The 20,892-nt window shown below is 29.3% G+C and overlaps 1 protein-coding gene across 1 annotated transcript in view; it reads right to left on the minus strand.

The window, feature by feature from the left end:
- The window catches only part of LOC111620394 (serine/threonine-protein phosphatase 6 regulatory ankyrin repeat subunit A-like), a 181,244-nt gene that overhangs the window by 70,357 nt on the left and 89,995 nt on the right, over window positions 1–20,892 (minus strand). The window contains exons 22-23 of the mRNA XM_023362308.1: window positions 17,740–17,827; window positions 6,221–6,229 (exon numbers count right to left, since the gene is read on the minus strand). Coding sequence (XP_023218076.1) covers window positions 6,221–6,229; window positions 17,740–17,827 — 97 coding nt within the window. The remainder of the gene's footprint in view (window positions 1–6,220; window positions 6,230–17,739; window positions 17,828–20,892) is intronic.

The following is a 20,892-nucleotide window of genomic DNA, read 5'->3' on the forward strand; positions in this document are numbered from 1 at the left end:
CCCGAACACTGTCTGGCAACACTTGCCAACAAGAGTGGCTGGCAACGCGTAAAGAAAGCCGCGAAAGTTCGGGGGATTTGTCCGGGTGTCACCCGAGTATGTTGGTGACTACTCTGACCTTTTTAATAAAGTTTTTTTTTGTTACTGTTCGTTTTTGACTGCTTAGTGTTAGTCGGCAAATTTCAAATGTCCGCTAGTGATGTGGCGCTACAATATTTGGCTCTGTCTTGGCTACTTTAATATTATTTTTACGTGTTTTAGCCAGTATTTAAACGAGGCTTAATTTTCTAATTTTTAACGATACAATAGCAACGATTATTATTTTTAAAAAATTTTTGTTAGGCTTAACATCAATGAAAATTCAACAAGAAGTAGGTTAATAGCGATATACTAATATACTAATTACATGGGATTTAATAATATACTACACTAATAATGGATTTTTTCATACTTTTCGGTTATCCAACTTTTCAATTATCCAACCAACCCCAGTCCCCAATTGAGTCGGATAATCGATGCTCTACTGTATTCTTTGTTAACATGTGGAATTGGTGTTATTATCAAGTGTTGCCAGTGAATAATGATAACTTATTTGAACTTAGTGTTAAGTTATAGAGATAATAATTAGATTAAATGTATTTCTTGGATAACATGGTGAGTTTTATGGAATGCTGAGTTATCAAGAGTCAAGTTACAGGTGCTATTGTATTTGTTTTTTGAGCATAATGAGTTTTTTGAAAAACTGATATTGAACTGAACTATTTCAACAGTGTTATTTCCAACTAAAAAAACAACATTCAAATATTTCAGTTCAAGTACAATTATTTACAAATAAACAAAAAATATATTGAAAAAAATAATATAATAAAATAATAATAATGACAATGATATTGTAAAATGTCTAGTGCAAGAATCAGATATGGCAAATACTGGGAAGGAGAACTAAACTAATAAAACAGCACTAGTTTATAAAATTTTAAATAGTAATGTAAACTAGCAAAGGAATTATCTAGTCAATACATCAATAATTGTTGATAACCAATGTTTTTAATTGATTAAATACATTGGTATAAAAACAAATGTATTTCAAAATATAATACATTAGAAAATCCACTGAAATATCCCTTTTTATTTTTTGACCAACAGATGAGCACGGCATTGCCTGAGCAAAAAACAACAACAAAGATTAAGATTATTAGATTATTTCGTACTTCTAATCCATCTATTCTAGTAGCCTGGAACGCCCCCTAGTAGGCGTTCCAGGCTAATAGAATAGACTAGAATAGCAGCGGTGTCATTCCTTGGTATAAATAATAAATTCCTATTACAAATAAAAATAATAATATACCGAATTTCTCAAGGCATACCTACTAAAATGCAGCCAAAAATGCAAAAAACCGCATCAAATAATAATAATAATATACTGAATTTATTGTTAATTTAAATAATAGCTACGGGTTCCCCTATTCTGTATACATCTATAAAATACAGTGGTACCTCGGTATATGTCTGCTTTAAAATACATCCAATTCAGAATACGTCCTGTTTGAATGAAACAAATTTTGCTCGATATACGACTTAATTCAATTATATGCACCATCTATAAACAAGTAGCACTATTGGTGTACTAGACCAGACTAGACGTTCACAGTGCTACATTTTATAACTTTGTTAAATTTCTTCTGATTTTAATTTATATGTAAAATTTTATTATTTTTATTAATCATGAACTGCAAAAAGGCAAATGAAAAACAACAGAAAAATAAAAAAAAATGACTAGAATCACAATGGAACTGATAAAAGAGATTGTTGAGAAATATGAAGGTGGCATGCATGTTTGAGATTTAACTGTTGAATACCGTACTCTGTGAACGACAATATTGGCAATCGTAAAAAATAAAGACATTATTAAATCTGCTAACGTTTTGAAAGGGGTTAAATCAATTTCTAAACATTAGATCATGTTGAGAAATTGTTTTTGCTTTGGATAACTGAAAAACAGTGTGCTGGCAACAATGTATCAGAAGCAATTATTTGTGAGAAAGCTAAAAAAATACATGTTGATCTCATAAAAAATCAAGCAGGAACTAGCCAGGAAAGCAAGGTGTTTAAAGCCAGCCATTTTTTCTACATGAGAACAGATTAATCATTTTTACATTACTTCTTATGGGAAAGGTTGGTTTGGTATACATCCTATTTGGTATAAGTCCAAACATCAGGAACCAAGGTTCCACTGTATATATATATATGCATCAACCAGAATCAACACTAAATCATAAATCAAGGATCTAACTTTTTCTATCTTCTCTTGCATTATGTACCATATGTGGTATTACACTTGTAGAGATAAGATTAAAGACAAAAATAAGCAAAATTCAATCATCTCCCACATTAACTTTCTTCTTAGACAAAGTATATACACTTATTTATCTTTGTCTTCATCATTACTGTTCATATATTTTTTGTTATTAGCTGCAACTATTAGTTCTTTTTATAGTAATATTCATTAAACATTTAATATGATATATTTAAGTTTACTAAACTTTCAGATATCATACATACTAATTCTCTTAAATTGCAAAACAATGTTTAAACTTGTATGCTTTTTTATTATGCATTATATAATTTCAGTAACTTCTAACAACTGATATATTAATGATTATTTACTTCTAGATGATTTTATTTTCATACTACAATTGTAGATAGCACAAGAAAGCATAGGTGCCTTTACATTCCTTCTTTTCATTTGATTATTATTAACATTTTTTTATATTCAATCACTTTCTGCTACAAGTTATTTGGAGACTAAATTTTACTTGGAGACTCCTAATCCTATTATGTAAATACATGACATGTCAAGTTTGGAAAATGAACTTCTTTGTTGTTACTGTTTTATTTTTTGTTAAAATCTTAATATGTTTCAATACTTGTTTAAGGAAAATTTTTCTCACATCTTTTGCTATTACAGACCACAAATAGTTCTGTAACAATTTAACTATAATTTTTAAAATACAAATATTCAATACTTACTTTATGTCATTTGAAAATTTTGTCATTTCTAATATATTTCAATACATATTTATACATACTTTATTTTATACATAATGATTTTTAATGAAAATTAAGCTAAGCTATAATTTCATATTTCTTAAATATGTTCTCTTTATGCTAAATCATGAAAATATAAACATTAAAAGTTTTAATAACTATAAAAAGTAGGTATATTTCTGTATGCAGTAAAACCTGAATAAAACAAAAACTTACTTATATGGAAAACTTCAGAATGGGATAATTTTCTTGTTAAATTTTACTCTGAGCCAAAAATCTGTCCACTGTGTAAACAGAAAAGGTATGTGGGTACAAAGACTGCAATGTAACCCAAATAGAGTAGAAAATTAAAATTGCACTTGTAGACAAAGAAGACTCCAGGTATAACAGTCACTGCAGAGCGTGACAAATTGTATCCTGAGAATAATTTCAAACCTTTTCAGAGAAGCACAGGTCATATGACAAGGAGAAATATAAACACAAGGTCTTTGTTAATATTAGTCTTTGTCTAAAGCAGTGGTTCTCAACCTTTTTACCCATGAATCCCTTTTCCTCTTAATTTTTTTTGTGGACCCCCCCATAGACATTACACAAGAAAAAAAAAACCTAAAATTTTCAACAAAAAAAAAAGAAAACATTCAGAAATGTCACTGTCAAGTGACATGACGCTGATGGTATAAGATTCTCCTAACAAGCCCTGGCTTTATAATTCTCTTTGACCTTTGTCAATGAGATACATATATTCAATATTTTACATAATTTATATTTTAACCCTTATGCAAGAAATGAGTAATAAAGAAATTGACAATATACATACTGTAGAACTGTAGAAATTTAATTCTCAGTAAAACAATTGTTCTGAAATAGAAATACCCTATGGACCACTAAAATATCACCGTGAACCCCAATTTGGTATATTTTTTCAATAATGTTACATGGGCCCCTAGGGTCCATGTGGATCCTGGTTGAGAACCACTGGTCTAAAGTAATCAGAGGCAGAATCAAATTTATTCTGAAATTTGATTGAGTTTCCTAGAACCAAGTTCAAGAACAAGCAATGAATACATTATAATTTGCTAAAATGACAAGAATGAGCATAACAAAATCTTCTAGTTTAATTACCAGTACCAATGAACACCATTACTAAACCTTTAATTCCAGTAAAATAGCATTTATAACAATATCGAACTAATGCTTTCGACCTTACCCAAAGTCTGCTTCAGGTTCTTAAACAAATTGTATTCCAAAAATAAAATGTTTAGAATGATCTCATATAATAAGTACAGTACATATAGGTGGCCTTATATGTATATATTGAATTCACATAAATGCCACCATTTGTTTAATTTTGATTTATGTTCCAAATTTTTAAAATTTAATGCATCTAAAAAAATGTTTGATTCTAAGCATTCTGTTTTTGGAATACAATTTGTTTAAAAACCTGAAGCAGACCTTGGGTAAGATTGAAAGCATTAGTTCAAAATTGTTTTAAATGCTATGTTACAGGAATTAAAGGTTTAGTAATGGTGTTCAAGAATGAGCAGTAACACAGTAGCATTTTGATAATTACAGAGATCAAGCAGAGTATTAAAATTCCTTGAGAAGTCAGATCACAGAATCACTTGGTCTCTGTATTACTGTAATGCAATTAGGATTTCTAACAGCAAGCAAGACCACAGTTTTTGGTACTCAAACTGTATTATTCATTGTCATGCAAGCTCATAATAAATTGCATTACAGATGTATTCAATATTCATGTGTTCTCAGAAAAAACAAACTTTTTAGAATGAATATTTCTCAATTCTTGTGTTTGAATATTCACATCTTTAGTTTTAATCTTTAGGTTTAATCCAAAGTGATTCACTTTGGATTAAACCTAGTAATAAAATGTTTCTAAGTAGGTAAAAATGATTTATTATTAAAAAAATTTTTAAAAATCTATATTATGACATTTATCTATAATATTTTAAAGATAAAACACAAAAAACTGAAACACATTCAAAATGGAAACATGTCAGAAATTAAATAAATTTGGTTAGGTGGAATTCTGATTTACAAAGGTTTTACTGTGTAACTATTTGTAATATAGTAAGACAATAAAAATATCTATATTACAAATATGAATCTTATAGGACACATTACTTCAATGTATGTTTGTAGAACATGCTATTTAAAGTATTTCCAATCAATTTAATAATTAATAACTAAGAAATGGCTGAATTACTGCCATAGAGAGTACAGGATATCAAAAATTACTTTCACAATAGCAGAAAAATCACTTTCTTACTATATTGTCATGTTACATCTGTTTAAACATAAAATATCATAAATTCATTTAGTACATTATAGTTAAAATCGTTTAAAAAAGATACATAACAATAAATCTTTAAAATTTCTTTTAAAACATATATTGCTTTAATATAGTTCAAAAACATAAAAACATGCATTTTATTAAGAGTTTTAAAGTTGTTTTTATATAAAGAATCCATCATATTTCTACTTTGAATAACAATGATAGCAACAGCATGCATAATAAAACAAGATACCACTTAATATTCATTCATTAATAGAAACAAATTTTAATAATATAAAATTTATATTGAGAGCATAATAAAAATGGATATTGATGGAAAAAACTTCTGACAATTTTCATAGCCATAAAACATGGTTTTTATTAAATAATTATTTTTTTACAAAAAAAAAAACACTTATTAATCAATTAGAAAATAATTATTAAAAAGTAATAGCTAATGAGAAATTTAATGTAATAGAAAGTGAACAATATATCTTCAATTGTGGTAATTTAAATAATAAAAAAAAAAGATAATTGCAGCCTCTTCTACATAAACTGCTTTTGAAAATAAAGCATTTTTCTTTAAAGCAAATAATTTGAATTTATTTAATCCACATCATAACTTGATGCAACTTACTAAAGAATTATGACACTGATATATACAGATAGAAACAATCTTGAAGGGTTAAATTTTAATTAAAGTAATATTAATATTAAATGATTAAAAATGATACTACATACAATGAATGTAGTTAGAAGACAAAAAAACAAATAAATTTCTGTACATAAAAAAAGCAGAGATAGTTTTTCGTTAAACATATAAGCTGTATAAAATAAAAATTTTTTAAATGTGGATTTAATTAAGAGAAATATACTTACGGATTAGAACTGTCAGACAGCAACAGGCAGGCATGGAGAAGAGGACATAAGAATCAGTATAAGTCATGCATAAACACAATATTTGACAATAAATTAAAGAGGTGTTCAATATTAAAGCAATAAATTATCTTTGATTAATAATATATTCAAATAGCTTTAAAATTTTATTATAAATTTTTTCTGAGAATGTGAATAGTCTTCAAATACTACAAGATATATCTTTTTAGTAAATTTAAAAAATAACAATAGAATTTTATATTACTACATATGTATATATATATACAGTCGACCCCCCTATAACACAGGTTCATATAGTTCGGATTCCTATATAAGGCAAAAAAATTGCAACAGTATTCGTACAAACATGCTAAAAAACTCCTATAATTCAGTAAAACGTCATCACCGACTTGTATCGCGACAGGATTGGTCGAATCTAGACCAATAGCGGATATTGCACAAACGAGTTGAGTTTAAATGAGCAGCGGACCTACTAAAACCATTTATTATTTAACGGCCATAAAAATTATATTTATATTAATGATGTCTCCGAAGTTAAGCAAATTTTTTGCAAAAAAAAAAAATTTATCAGAAAGCACGCGAGCGCCACTCGATGACAAGCTCCACAACAAAAACAAGCTTAAGCGATGACGTTGTAGAACGGTGCACACTCAGTAAGTAATCCTACAATTTTTTGTTTATAGCATAGTTTATATGGATTATTCCCAAAAATTATACATATTTTGGAAATGTTGAGTCGAATTAGTCTAGAATCAATTAATTTTATGGAAGAAAACCTTTCAAATAGCCGTAGTCCATAAACTGCATATGTGCTGGGCTGTGATTGGCTCATGTATTCAAGGACTCTTAGAACATAAATTTTATAAAGAACGGAACATATCTACCGTGTTATAGGGGGTTGACTGTATATACAATTGCTAACTTGCTGACAATCTCAGATTACATGATTTATAAAGTATTTTCTTAACATAAAACTTATAACAACTCTGATTACTTATTTTAAATTCAAATTCACAGATAAAACTGATTTTCAGAATTTTTGTAAATATTTAACAATTAAAATTATTCTTTCAATCACTATATCAGTGTATTTCTATTAATAGGACTTATCATACTGGTGTATAAGATTACAGCCTCACAGTTACACAGATGAAAATTGTTTTATTTTTCAATTACCTGTTTGTTATACACCAGTATGATAAGTCCTATTAATAGAAATACACTGATATAGTGATTGATAGAATAATTTGATTAAATTAAGGACATTGATGCATATTAATTTAACAATTAGTTCCAATAAAAAGTGAAATTAGTAATCATAAACATTACTAGATTCAGGAAATTGAATTTCTATTAACACTGTGAGATTTTCAACTTGGTTTGAGCTATTTTCAGTACATTAAATTAATTAAAGCATAAATAAAATGCAATGTTAAAAATTGGCATATGTTTGTATACATTCAATTTTTAATTCGGCTTTCTATTTATATTTTAATGTGTTAAAGATTGCTCAAATTGAGTCAAAAACAGTGTTAATAATACAGATTCTGTTTCTTTAATCTAGTAGTATTTACAATTATTTATTCAAAATGTTTCCAAGTTTTAAAAATAAAATTAGAGCTTAAGGTAGAAAAACGCTATATCGGATCTTGCATTTTAGTAAAAATTTTAATATTGCATTCTTTCAGTTAATTTCTACATAATGACTGTACTTCATTCAAATTTTCTATTTGACTTTTTGAACAAAAATATAGAATATAACAAAAAGTATGTTAGACATTTACTTCATGTCAATTTAGGTGCACATAAAAGCAGTTTAAAAAAGACAAATGTACACAAATGAGTTTTAGCATGAGTGTGTAAGTGAATGTGTATACATTCAAGCTCTCTAGATAACTGAGAATGCAAAATATTGCATTAAAATTTTAAAAAACTAAATAAGCTTTATTGTAATATGTTAATTAACAAGAAATACTCATTAATTTGTACTTCAAAAATACTAAAATTTAATTGGGTTATTTTAAAGCTGTATCTTAAATTAATTATGAATTATGGATGAAGGCAGACAGTATCATTACCCAGTAAAGTGATTAATTGTAATGATTAAAAAGTAAATAATTTTAATTTATTTATTCATAATTTTGAAACACTTGAAGAAAAGTTTGGCATAAAATGGGATTCAAATGCAATCCTAACATCAGACTGGGAATTTAGATGGCATAATTGATAATTCATAATCTGGGAATAGATGGCATAATTGATAATTCATTCTCTGATGGCATAATTCATGAACTACTGTACAGTGACTATGAGCCATAGTTTATTGAAACAGAAGTTTAAATTTTAGATTAACAAGACTAATTTAAAATACAGTAGAGTCCCATACAACTTGGAAATACATTGTGTTATAGGAAATAGCATTACTGAAACATGTACAGTACTATCAGATGATTTTATGCAAGTTTAAACCTATGCCTAGTAGTTGAAAAAGAAAACGTATACTTTTGGATGACAAGATTAGAATTTTGTACGAATACTGGTCGCAATTTTTTTGTCATGTACAAATTCATGCTATATGGGAGTTCACTAATATTAAAATAAACACAACATACAATTTGGTACTAGATTTGTTGAAAGATATGATATGTTAATTCTTATCACATTAAATCAATATGTGAAGCTATAAATGCAATAATTTTTTTTAATTTTAAGACTTTAATTCTTAATTAAAGATTTGAATTAATATCAGTAATTGAAGATAATGGTATCATATAAGTGGAACAATAATTACAGTAGATCTCCCTATAAGACGGTAGATACGTTCCGTTCTTTATGAATCAATTTTGTAGGAATCATAGTTTACGGACTACGGCTGTTTGAAAGGTTTTCTTTCATAAAATTAATCGATTCTAGACTAATTCGACTCAACATTTCCAAAATACGTATANTAGTAAATTTAAAAAATAACAATAGAATTTTATATTACTACATATGTATATATATATACAGTCGACCCCCCTATAACACAGGTTCATATAGTTCGGATTCCTATATAAGGCAAAAAAATTGCAACAGTATTCGTACAAACATGCTAAAAAACTCCTATAATTCAGTAAAACGTCATCACCGACTTGTATCGCGACAGGATTGGTCGAATCTAGACCAATAGCGGATATTGCACAAACGAGTTGAGTTTAAATGAGCAGCGGACCTACTAAAACCATTTATTATTTAACGGCCATAAAAATTATATTTATATTAATGATGTCTCCGAAGTTAAGCAAATTTTTTGCAAAAAAAAAAAATTTATCAGAAAGCACGCGAGCGCCACTCGATGACAAGCTCCACAACAAAAACAAGCTTAAGCGATGACGTTGTAGAACGGTGCACACTCAGTAAGTAATCCTACAATTTTTTGTTTATAGCATAGTTTATATGGATTATTCCCAAAAATTATACATATTTTGGAAATGTTGAGTCGAATTAGTCTAGAATCAATTAATTTTATGGAAGAAAACCTTTCAAATAGCCATAGTCCATAAACTGCATATGTGCTGGGCTGTGATTGGCTCATGTATTCAAGGACTCTTAGAACATAAATTTTATAAAGAACGGAACATATCTACCGTGTTATAGGGGGTTGACTGTATATACAATTGCTAACTTGCTGACAATCTCAGATTACATGATTTATAAAGTATTTTCTTAACATAAAACTTATAACAACTCTGATTACTTATTTTAAATTCAAATTCACAGATAAAACTGATTTTCAGAATTTTTGTAAATATTTAACAATTAAAATTATTCTTTCAATCACTATATCAGTGTATTTCTATTAATAGGACTTATCATACTGGTGTATAAGATTACAGCCTCACAGTTACACAGATGAAAATTGTTTTATTTTTCAATTACCTGTTTGTTATACACCAGTATGATAAGTCCTATTAATAGAAATACACTGATATAGTGATTGATAGAATAATTTTGATTAAATTAAGGACATTGATGCATATTAATTTAACAATTAGTTTCAATAAAAAGTGAAATTAGTAATCATAAACATTACTAGATTCAGGAAATTGAATTTCTATTAACACTGTGAGATTTTCAACTTGGTTTGAGCTATTTTCAGTACATTAAATTAATTAAAGCATAAATAAAATGCAATGTTAAAAATTGGCATATGTTTGTATACATTCAATTTTTAATTCGGCTTTCTATTTATATTTTAATGTGTTAAAGATTGCTCAAATTGAGTCAAAAACAGTGTTAATAATACAGATTCTGTTTCTTTAATCTAGTAGTATTTACAATTATTTATTCAAAATGTTTCCAAGTTTTAAAAATAAAATTAGAGCTTAAGGTAGAAAAACGCTATATCGGATCTTGCATTTTAGTAAAAATTTTAATATTGCATTCTTTCAGTTAATTTCTACATAATGACTGTACTTCATTCAAATTTTCTATTTGACTTTTTGAACAAAAATATAGAATATAACAAAAAGTATGTTAGACATTTACTTCATGTCAATTTAGGTGCACATAAAAGCAGTTTAAAAAAGACAAATGTACACAAATGAGTTTTAGCATGAGTGTGTAAGTGAATGTGTATACATTCAAGCTCTCTAGATAACTGAGAATGCAAAATATTGCATTAAAATTTTAAAAAACTAAATAAGCTTTNATGTCATTTTTAGTGACCTGATGACATCACGAAGATTTCTCATGATTGCTGCAAGAGATAGTCATGATGTCATAGATGTTTGTCAGCTAGGCATGATGTAATGACAACCATGAACACCCTGTACTTCATTCAAATTTTCTATTTGACTTTTTGAACAAAAATATAGAATATAACAAAAAGTATGTTAGACATTTACTTCATGTCAATTTAGGTGCACATAAAAGCAGTTTAAAAAAGACAAATGTACACAAATGAGTTTTAGCATGAGTGTGTAAGTGAATGTGTATACATTCAAGCTCTCTAGATAACTGAGAATGCAAAATATTGCATTAAAATTTTAAAAAACTAAATAAGCTTTATTGTAATATGTTAATTAACAAGAAATACTCATTAATTTGTACTTCAAAAATACTAAAATTTAATTGGGTTATTTTAAAGCTGTATCTTAAATTAATTATGAATTATGGATGAAGGCAGACAGTATCATTACCCAGTAAAGTGATTAATTGTAATGATTAAAAAGTAAATAATTTTAATTTATTTATTCATAATTTTGAAACACTTGAAGAAAAGTTTGGCATAAAATGGGATTCAAATGCAATCCTAACATCAGACTGGGAATTTAGATGGCATAATTGATAATTCATAATCTGGGAATAGATGGCATAATTGATAATTCATTCTCTGATGGCATAATTCATGAACTACTGTACAGTGACTATGAGCCATAGTTTATTGAAACAGAAGTTTAAATTTTAGATTAACAAGACTAATTTAAAATACAGTAGAGTCCCATACAACTTGGAAATACATTGTGTTATAGGAAATAGCATTACTGAAACATGTACAGTACTATCAGATGATTTTATGCAAGTTTAAACCTATGCCTAGTAGTTGAAAAAGAAAACGTATACTTTTGGATGACAAGATTAGAATTTTGTACGAATACTGGTCGCAATTTTTTTGTCATGTACAAATTCATGCTATATGGGAGTTCACTAATATTAAAATAAACACAACATACAATTTGGTACTAGATTTGTTGAAAGATATGATATGTTAATTCTTATCACATTAAATCAATATGTGAAGCTATAAATGCAATAATTTTTTTTAATTTTAATTGTGAATTCACGATCTCTAGGATTCCATGGCACTAATTTTCCATGAGAGAAATTTCTAATAAAAGTGTTTGCTGTATTCATCACCAACATTACTGAAGATCTCAGAGAAGTCTAAATGGACATCTATAGAATTTGTTTTTATGGACATATTACAAACCTTTGTTTTACATTACTTCAAATCATGCACTATTGTACAGTAATTTCTTTGTAATACCTTTAAAATATTGCCAAGCATGAGTTGATCATTGATCAGTTAATCTTAAAATTAATCATTATTTATTGACTCCCTTAGTTCAGGGACTACAAATATGTCTTTTGATTTTAGCATCATTCAAAAATAAAAATAAAAAACCCCACACGCAAAAACAACCTCAGCAGAAAATCACTGCCTTATACACATGATCATGTACAATTTTTTTATTGTCACATAATTACATGCAGAAGTACGTGATTTTCTGCTCTGATGTCATTTTTAGTGACCTGATGACATCACGAAGAATTCTCATGATTGCTGCAAGAGATAGTCATGATGTCATAGATGTTTGTCAGCTAGGCATGATGTAATGACAACCATGAACACCTGCTCTATAACATAACCTCAGGTGCTATAACCTTCAAATATTTAAATGTTTCATGGCTTAATTTCTTGCACAAAAACTACAGAAAAATAATTTTCTGGTCCTGAAAAACACCTCAGCCTTCCTGTTATTTAATTCCAGCTGAACTTGTTTCACATTAATCCATGCTATTTAAAAGTCTGAAGAACTCTCTATGGGACAGTTCTGTAAACAAAACAATGTACACTATTGAAACTTGGCATGTGCAGAAAAGAATATTAAAAGATTTTNTACGGATAATGCCACAATTTTTATAGGAATCATAACTATAGGAAACGGTTTTATAGGGGGATCTACTGTATATTTAATAAGACAGATGATTTTAAAAGGAGATTTATCAAAGCAAGTAAGACCTGAATCTGTGTTTTGAAGAAAAATTAATTTTTGACTTTTGTCTATTTAAATTTAATTTTAAATAAAAATTCTTGGATTCAGAATTATTATTTAAACATTTGAATTTACTATAAAAATATATAGGGAAAGAAGTATCAATATTAATATATAATGAGCTGAGATGAGAAGTGCAAATGATAAGAAATTTAAATATATTATTTCAAAGAATATTTTTGTAAAGTAATAAAAAAAATACTTAAAATAATAATAATAATATAATAATAATTCTTTTAAAATATTAAGTTACATACATCAGTATTATTACAAGAAGAGAGAGAAAAAGTAAGTAGAAATTTATTTAATAAAGAAAATTGGGAAGAGCAATCAATGTTTGAAGACTTATTTATGTAGATACATTATTAAAATATCTAGAAGAATGATGAATGAAACTATGAAGATTTTGATTGACATTAATTTGATCATTATCATCATCATCACAGTTAGTGCATTATGGCCATGGAAGATCATGTCGAGTGACAAGGCACAGTGAACATCTTTAATTGTTTTGTTTGAACAATGGTTTCCCCTCATGTTTTCCAGCATATTCCACTGAAGTTGTCCAAAGTTACAGTCTGATATAAATTCACAGACATTCTTTCTTGGGACATTCTTTCTGAAGAAGTTAATCCCAAGAGAACTGTGACATGTTCTGTGACAGCCCAGGGATAGAGAGATAATTGACATTTTTCTCATACCCCAACTGCAACAATGACAGTACCTTGAGTCAATCACTCTCTTGCAAGATGGAACACAAACACATCAGATGCTATGTTTAGCAGTTTCTTTGACATTTTACTCATAACAGAGTGATTAGTTGTGCAATTCCTAATGCCTCTCCAGATCTTAATCCATGTGATTTTTGGTTGGGGGACACTTAAAAAGTATGGTTTATTGATAACATATTGCAAATTTGGCAACCTAAAAAGATGGTATAACATTGCATATGAGAATCATCACAGAGCATCAATTACTATTAGTTCTTAAACACACTGTTCATTGCCTTTAGGATACACCCTCAAAATAGAGACTATATGAAACAGTAGTACTTATATCACCAATAGCATGAGTGTCTTGTACAAATAAAATGTTTCTTGCTTGCAGCACCAAAAGTGGCATAGTCATAAGTTTGGAATCTTTTCTTTTTTTTACAAGAATATCTGAATATTTTAAAATGCTACTATATCAGATTTGGTTGGATTTGGACTATTAAATGAGCTGCTCACTTGCCAAATCAATTAACTCCACAAAACAAAAAGTATAAAAATCGATAATGTAAATTATTTTTTAAAATTCCTTTTAAACTTTAAATTAAATAAACATTGTAGAATGTGTTTTTAATTAGTTACATGAAAAATGTAAAAATAATAACAATTATAATAAGGATTTACAAATGAAGTTAATCAATTTGGCTTGTGAAAGGGTCAAATATCTCTCTAGACAGTGTTGAATAGAGATACTTTAATNTGTAGAATGTGTTTTTAATTAGTTACATGAAAAATGTAAAAATAATAACAATTATAATAAGGATTTACAAATGAAGTTAATCAATTTGGCTTGTGAAAGGGTCAAATATCTCTCTAGACAGTGTTGAATAGAGATACTTTAATTACACTCACCTAATAGTTTATAGTAGGAAGCATCTACAGATAAAGTTAATAATGTCTTTCTATTGATATAAAACAATAACAAAAAGCTTTCCTTTTGGCAAAATCTTGTTTATTCATTATTTTATGATAAAATCCAATATGAAAGGATCTAATTGAATTTTACATTGCAAACATTTATAGACTCTTTCATCACGTATGTTAAACCAAGATTCTGAAGGAATAAGTTTTGAATAAAACCAAATCAGTTAATTAAGTTAAAAAATTAATAATAATAACAATAATATGATTTGATTGATTTAGAAATTATGATTTTAAACCCATTAATTTGAAATTACTTTGATATAAACATATTTTAACTACGTAAATGATCAAAATATGTTAATTTTATAGATCTCATTTAGATATACTATACATGTTTGATTTATTTTAATTATGAAAGATATATCTAATGTATTAAAATAAAAATTTTGTCCTAATGACTCCACCTGAGAAATGTAGATTACCATAATTTATGGCATATAAGACATTTCAGCATAAACTATTTATTACATTTAATTTAAGCCATATTTGGCACTTGGCCCAATTTTTTTACTGTATTCTGCTAAAAGAAAAATTAGAATGCATACTTTATTTAGCAAGAAAAAAGAGATTTAAAAGAAGTCATTTACTCTATATGAATACATGTAAAGGCTGCTTAGCTATAGCAAATAACAACACTAATAATATGTTTAATTAAGCAATAACATTTTAATTCAAGAGTTGGACTAGGTAGAGGTTACTTGTATCCTACTGAAGGCTATATTCATAAATATAGTGAAGTTAATTACCCTATGGGAGATTGCAACTTCATATATAAAGATACAGAGCAATATTTTCAATTGTTTTTTGGACAAAAGCCACATCTTAAGTTACATGCCATAAAATATGGTAAATATCTATGAATTAACAATCATTCAGTTTATCATGCTTACAGTTTTCCTATGTTTACAAAAGTAATAAATTAAAAATCTTCAAGGATCAATATGAAATAATAAAAGGTAATGTATATTTCTTAATTAAAAAGTACAATGCCAATTTCATGTTTTTAATTGTGTACTGTACATATATATACATACAGGGTCATTCATAAAATATGGGACATCTAGTTACTCCTTTTAGCTAGGTGATTGACTGCCTCATAGTTATGTTGAGAAGTCTTCCACAAACTAAACACATCTGTTGCAGGTAAGTGCATTGTTAAGGCACTTTCTATCAAAAAGTGAAAGTATTATTGTTAAAATAAATTAAACATTGAAAATAATGATAGTCAAAATAGAAAAAACAGATGTCTTGGTTAGTGTTTTCATTGATCCTTGCATATCAATAAGAAAAAGCCAAGGCATCAGGCTATTCTCAGTCATCAGTTCAGATAACTATGAAGAGGAACACGATCTGTCCTTATAGTATAAGGAGAGGCAGTTTTTATATAAAAATGATTCCTAAAACTGGGAATAGTTTTGCAGAAATTTATGAAGTCAAACTCCTAATTTAATGTCATGTGACCATCAATGATGCCACCTACCATTTTTTTAGAACTGAAACTGCCAGAACAGTCAGTAACGATCTGAACATTGGGTGTATGCAGATCATTGACAGCATGATCATCTGAATGTATGGTGCAGTATCTCTCAAAACAATAACAAAACCTAACTTCTTGCAAAGGCAATTAAACAGAGTAAAACATCTTCAGCATCTGAATGATGTGCTCCTGCCATTTCTGGATGATCTACCTTTATTAAAATAAAGTTTTACTTCCAGCAGAATGCCATTACATTTTGCAGTAATTGTCCATACGTGGCTAAATACTAACTTATTAAAAAGTGGACTGGATGAGTGGGACCATTTCTGTAGCATGCTCAATCTCTGGACCTCACTTGGACTTCTTTCTCTGGAGGGATCATTTAAAGGCAATTGTTTATGAGCTTCAAATGCGTACATTGCAAGAATTACAGAGTAATAAAGTGAAAGCATGTGAAAACATTTTGAACAACAATTTATAGCGTACTAGATGAATGGAGCACAAGAATTAACCATTTCATTATTGTATGGAGAGACTATTTTGGGTATCTTTAACTGTTACATCCTATTTTTTATTTTCATGTTTTTCTTTTACAGTTATACAAATTTTATGTACAATAAAATACTTCATAAATTCAATATTTTTGTTTCTATTTTCTACAACATAGACAGAGAGAAGCATAAATCAGTTCAAAATCATCAGATATACTTTGGTATTGCCAGTCAATATAGCATAAGATCTTTTTAAAATATTTAATTTCAGTATATTGGGTAAAAGAAATATTGGTAATGATATGCACACTTTATAGGCTTTATGATGGAGACTCAATTCATTTTAATGCACTGAAACCAAGAGGCAAGGCTACATTATAAGCGGTGTCTTTATTTTGTTATGCTATGGCAATGCAACATTTGAGCAATCTGCCTAGGGAGAATGCTTTTTGGGAGGTCTTTTTAAGGGTAAATGATCCCTATTCAGACATTACAGATGTGGAGAAAACCCAAAAAACTCCATGTGACCAGCCCGTCCTGGCAAGATGCGAACCCATAACCAAACTCCCAGTGTTCAGGGAGCACAACTGCTTGGCCCCTGGTGGGCCAATATAAGGGGTGGCATCCTGTATTTTGTGTATGACCCTGTATATATGTTATATAAAAACTTGAATAGATTCAGATAAAGGTATTTTGTCTACCATTGTATTTCATTATTTTATTTATTTATTATTTGACTATTTTTATTAAATCATAAAATTTCATTTAAAAGATAATAAAATTTCAGTTAAAAGATAATTTATATACTTATTAACCTACAGTAATTTTTCTCAAATGCTAAAACTTATTATTAATTAAGGTTATTTATTAAATTTATAGATATTTGGATGATCCAAGTTTTTAAATAAATACTAATTAAATCAATTTCTTATATATATATAGAAAATAAAGCAATAAGAGAAAAATAATATATAAATAATAACAAGCTACTAATTTATTTAAATATTATCTTAATTCTTACACAGCACAATGAAGAGGTGAGAAAGATTTTCCTCCAAATTTTTTCTCCTTATTATGGTCAAGTAATAATTCAACACACATGTCATGACCTATTAAGTAAAATACAGAATAATTTAAAATTATCAGAAAATTCAAAAAATTAGTTTATAAAAATAAGCAAAATTCAATTTGCTAACAATATGTTTTACTCACTATAATTTTATCTAAATTAGCTGTGTTATTTCTGCAAATCTATTATTATAAAAACTAAATATGCTGGGTAATAAAATAATTATGATTTTCTGCATCAATTAAAATTTTTCAGTGGCATACTATTATAATTTTATAAATCTGTATATTTCTATAGTAATACAAGCACAGTCAGTTCATATTATCTGAAATGTAATTCTAGTTAGTGTTATATTTCATTTAGGGAACATGCATGTTCCTATCTATAAAAACACCTAGTGTCAAACAGTAATCAATAGCATATTTGGGTTCCATTTTCCATGGCACTTATTTATTTATTTAGCATATGGCTACACATCTAATTGACAAAAAGAACAGAAAGCAGAAAAAGAAAGAACACAAATCATAAATGTAAGTCTAAGTTAGAAATATAGTTTAAAGCACTTTCAGTCACAATCAGGAAGTCACTCAGTTGTCCCGGAAAAGATCTTACTGGACAATCTTCCAAGATATGATGTATAGTCTGTTTTTCCACACCACAGTCACACTGTGGGGATGCAACTTTTCCCCACCTAAAAAGATTGTCCCTGCACAACCCATGTTTGGTCCGAATTCTATTTAACACACTCCACAGATTTCTGGATAATTCAAATCCAGGTGGTCGCTTTGTGATACAAGGAAGTTGTCGACTGTCCACCGGAGAGACATCAGCCCAGAGCCTTTTCCAAGATTCAGTGAGATTGAAATTATTGGAATGCAGGGATTTAGCTCTTATCAGAGGGGGAGTGTCTTGATTTAAGTCGATTTATGCTGAGGTCTTCAATATCCTGATGGATCGGGAGTTGTTGATTAGACAATATTTTCCCATATTCCCTAAGCAGAGTGCTGTCCCTTCAAAGTACAGATGGAGGGATATGGCTCAAAATAAGTAACCAGTGAATAGGAGTTGATTTAAGAGTACCTGTTATGATACGTAGAGTAGTATTTAGTTGGGCATCCAGTTTTTTAATGTGAGTACTGTTCATCCATATCAGTGCACAGTATTCCACTGCAGAGAAAACCAGGCCAAGAGCAGAGATCCGTAAAGTGGACGGCGAAGAACCCCATGTAGTTCCACATAGCCTTTGAAGGATGTTGTTTCTGGTATTAACCTTGGCAGCCAAATTCATCAGATGTGTTTTAAAAGATAAAGTTTTATCCAAAGTGACACCAAGATATTTCGGGTTCTTATTATGTTTATTATTAAATTATTGTCAAAATAAACCTTTAATTCTTCATTTGCCAGCTTGTTATTAAGGTGAAAGCATGTAGCTTCAGTTTTTGTCTTACTCAATTGAAGTCTCCACTGGCGAAAATATTGTCCTAAGATTGATAAGTCCTCTGTCAGGATCTTTTCAGTAATTGCAAGGTCTTTATGTCTCGTGGCAATCACCCAATCGTCTGCATATCCAAATTTCCTTGCCTTTGTTTGAGGCAAGTCAGCTATGTAAAGACTAAAAAGCAGTGGTGCCAGGACAGAGCCTTGAGGTAGGCCATTATTTAGTTTTCGTATGCTACTTCTCGAATTTCCCATGACAACTTGAAAGGGTCGGTTATTTAACATCTCATCAATTATTTTAACTATTTTTAAGCAGGGTATCACTCGAAGCAGCTTATAGATTAGGCCATGCCGCCAGACAGTATCATATGCTGCAGTGAGATCGATGTATACTGCAGATGTTTTTAATTGCCTTTGGTATCCAGCCTCCACAAAAGTAGTGAAGGCTAGTACCTGGTCTGAGCAGCTCCTATTCGGTCGAAAACCAGCCTGCTCTACCGGAATATTCTCAAAAATTGTATTGCTCAATCTGTTGTAAAGAAGTCTCTCTAATAGCTTATACATCACACTCAAGAGTGAGATAGGTCGATAGCTCTCTGGTCTATCGTTAGGTTTTCCAGGTTTCAGGATAGCTATGATTTTAGCTTGTTTCATAGCGAAAGGAATTTCACCTTTCTGTAAGATGTCAGTAAAGAAGCGAGCCAGCCATTGCTTAGTATACTTGCCGCTGTGTAACAGGAATTCAGGATGGACACCATCATTTCCAGGGGCTTTACCAGCTTTTATTTGTTTAAGGGCAGCATAGATTTCTTCAGTATCAAAAGGTAGAGAGTACGCTGTATCATTTAAACATTTAGCTTTAATGGACGTAAGTTCTTTTTTAATCTTAATTGTGAATTCACGATCTCTAGGAGCTCTAGATATGTTTAGTATATGTTCTGCAATACTATTTGGAGTAATCAAGATTTCTCTACCTGATTTGACAGTTGCTCCTCCCAATCTTCTAAGCAAGGACCATGCCTTCCTACTTGACTTTGTAAAATCCAAATTTTGTACAGTGTTTATCCATCTAAGGCGCCTGGCATCATCTAAGCTATGAAGTAGTTCATCCCCTAATTCAAGATCACCAGATTCCAGGAACTTCCTATATAGTGATTCACTTTTTTCACTCCATCCTGGGATATAAATCTTGCGATATCCTCTAGGTATACATTTCTTGGCTACGCTAAACAGTGCTCCAACAAACCTTTTATAATTGTTGGATGTAGGTGGGATCCATCCCAAACATTTGTCAAGATCTTCTGAGAACAAAGTCCAGTTAGCCTTGTTAAAATTCCATCTTGGGCGTGGTATACTATTTACTATAGGAATACTAAGTCCAATTCCAATAATTATTGGGCAGTGCTGGCTATGCGGGAACTGATTTAAAACTGTTCGTGTAGCTGATAACGGTTGTCTATTGTTATCTGAAGACACAAAGCACAAGTCAGGATTATATTCACAACCCCAAGCGCTGGACCTAAAGGTGCATCGATCTTTAGCATCAAACAGAAGATAAAGATTATTTTCCTCTGCCCATTTAAATACCATGTCACCATTTTTATCAGTGTCACGGTATTTCCAGCATTCATGGTGGCTGTTGAAGTCTCCCAAGTAGACAGCAGGATG

This window comes from Centruroides sculpturatus, unplaced genomic scaffold, assembly GCF_000671375.1.
Source record: "Centruroides sculpturatus isolate CEXI.00-Female unplaced genomic scaffold, Cexi_2.0 scaffold209, whole genome shotgun sequence".
NCBI lineage: Eukaryota > Metazoa > Arthropoda > Arachnida > Scorpiones > Buthidae > Centruroides > Centruroides sculpturatus.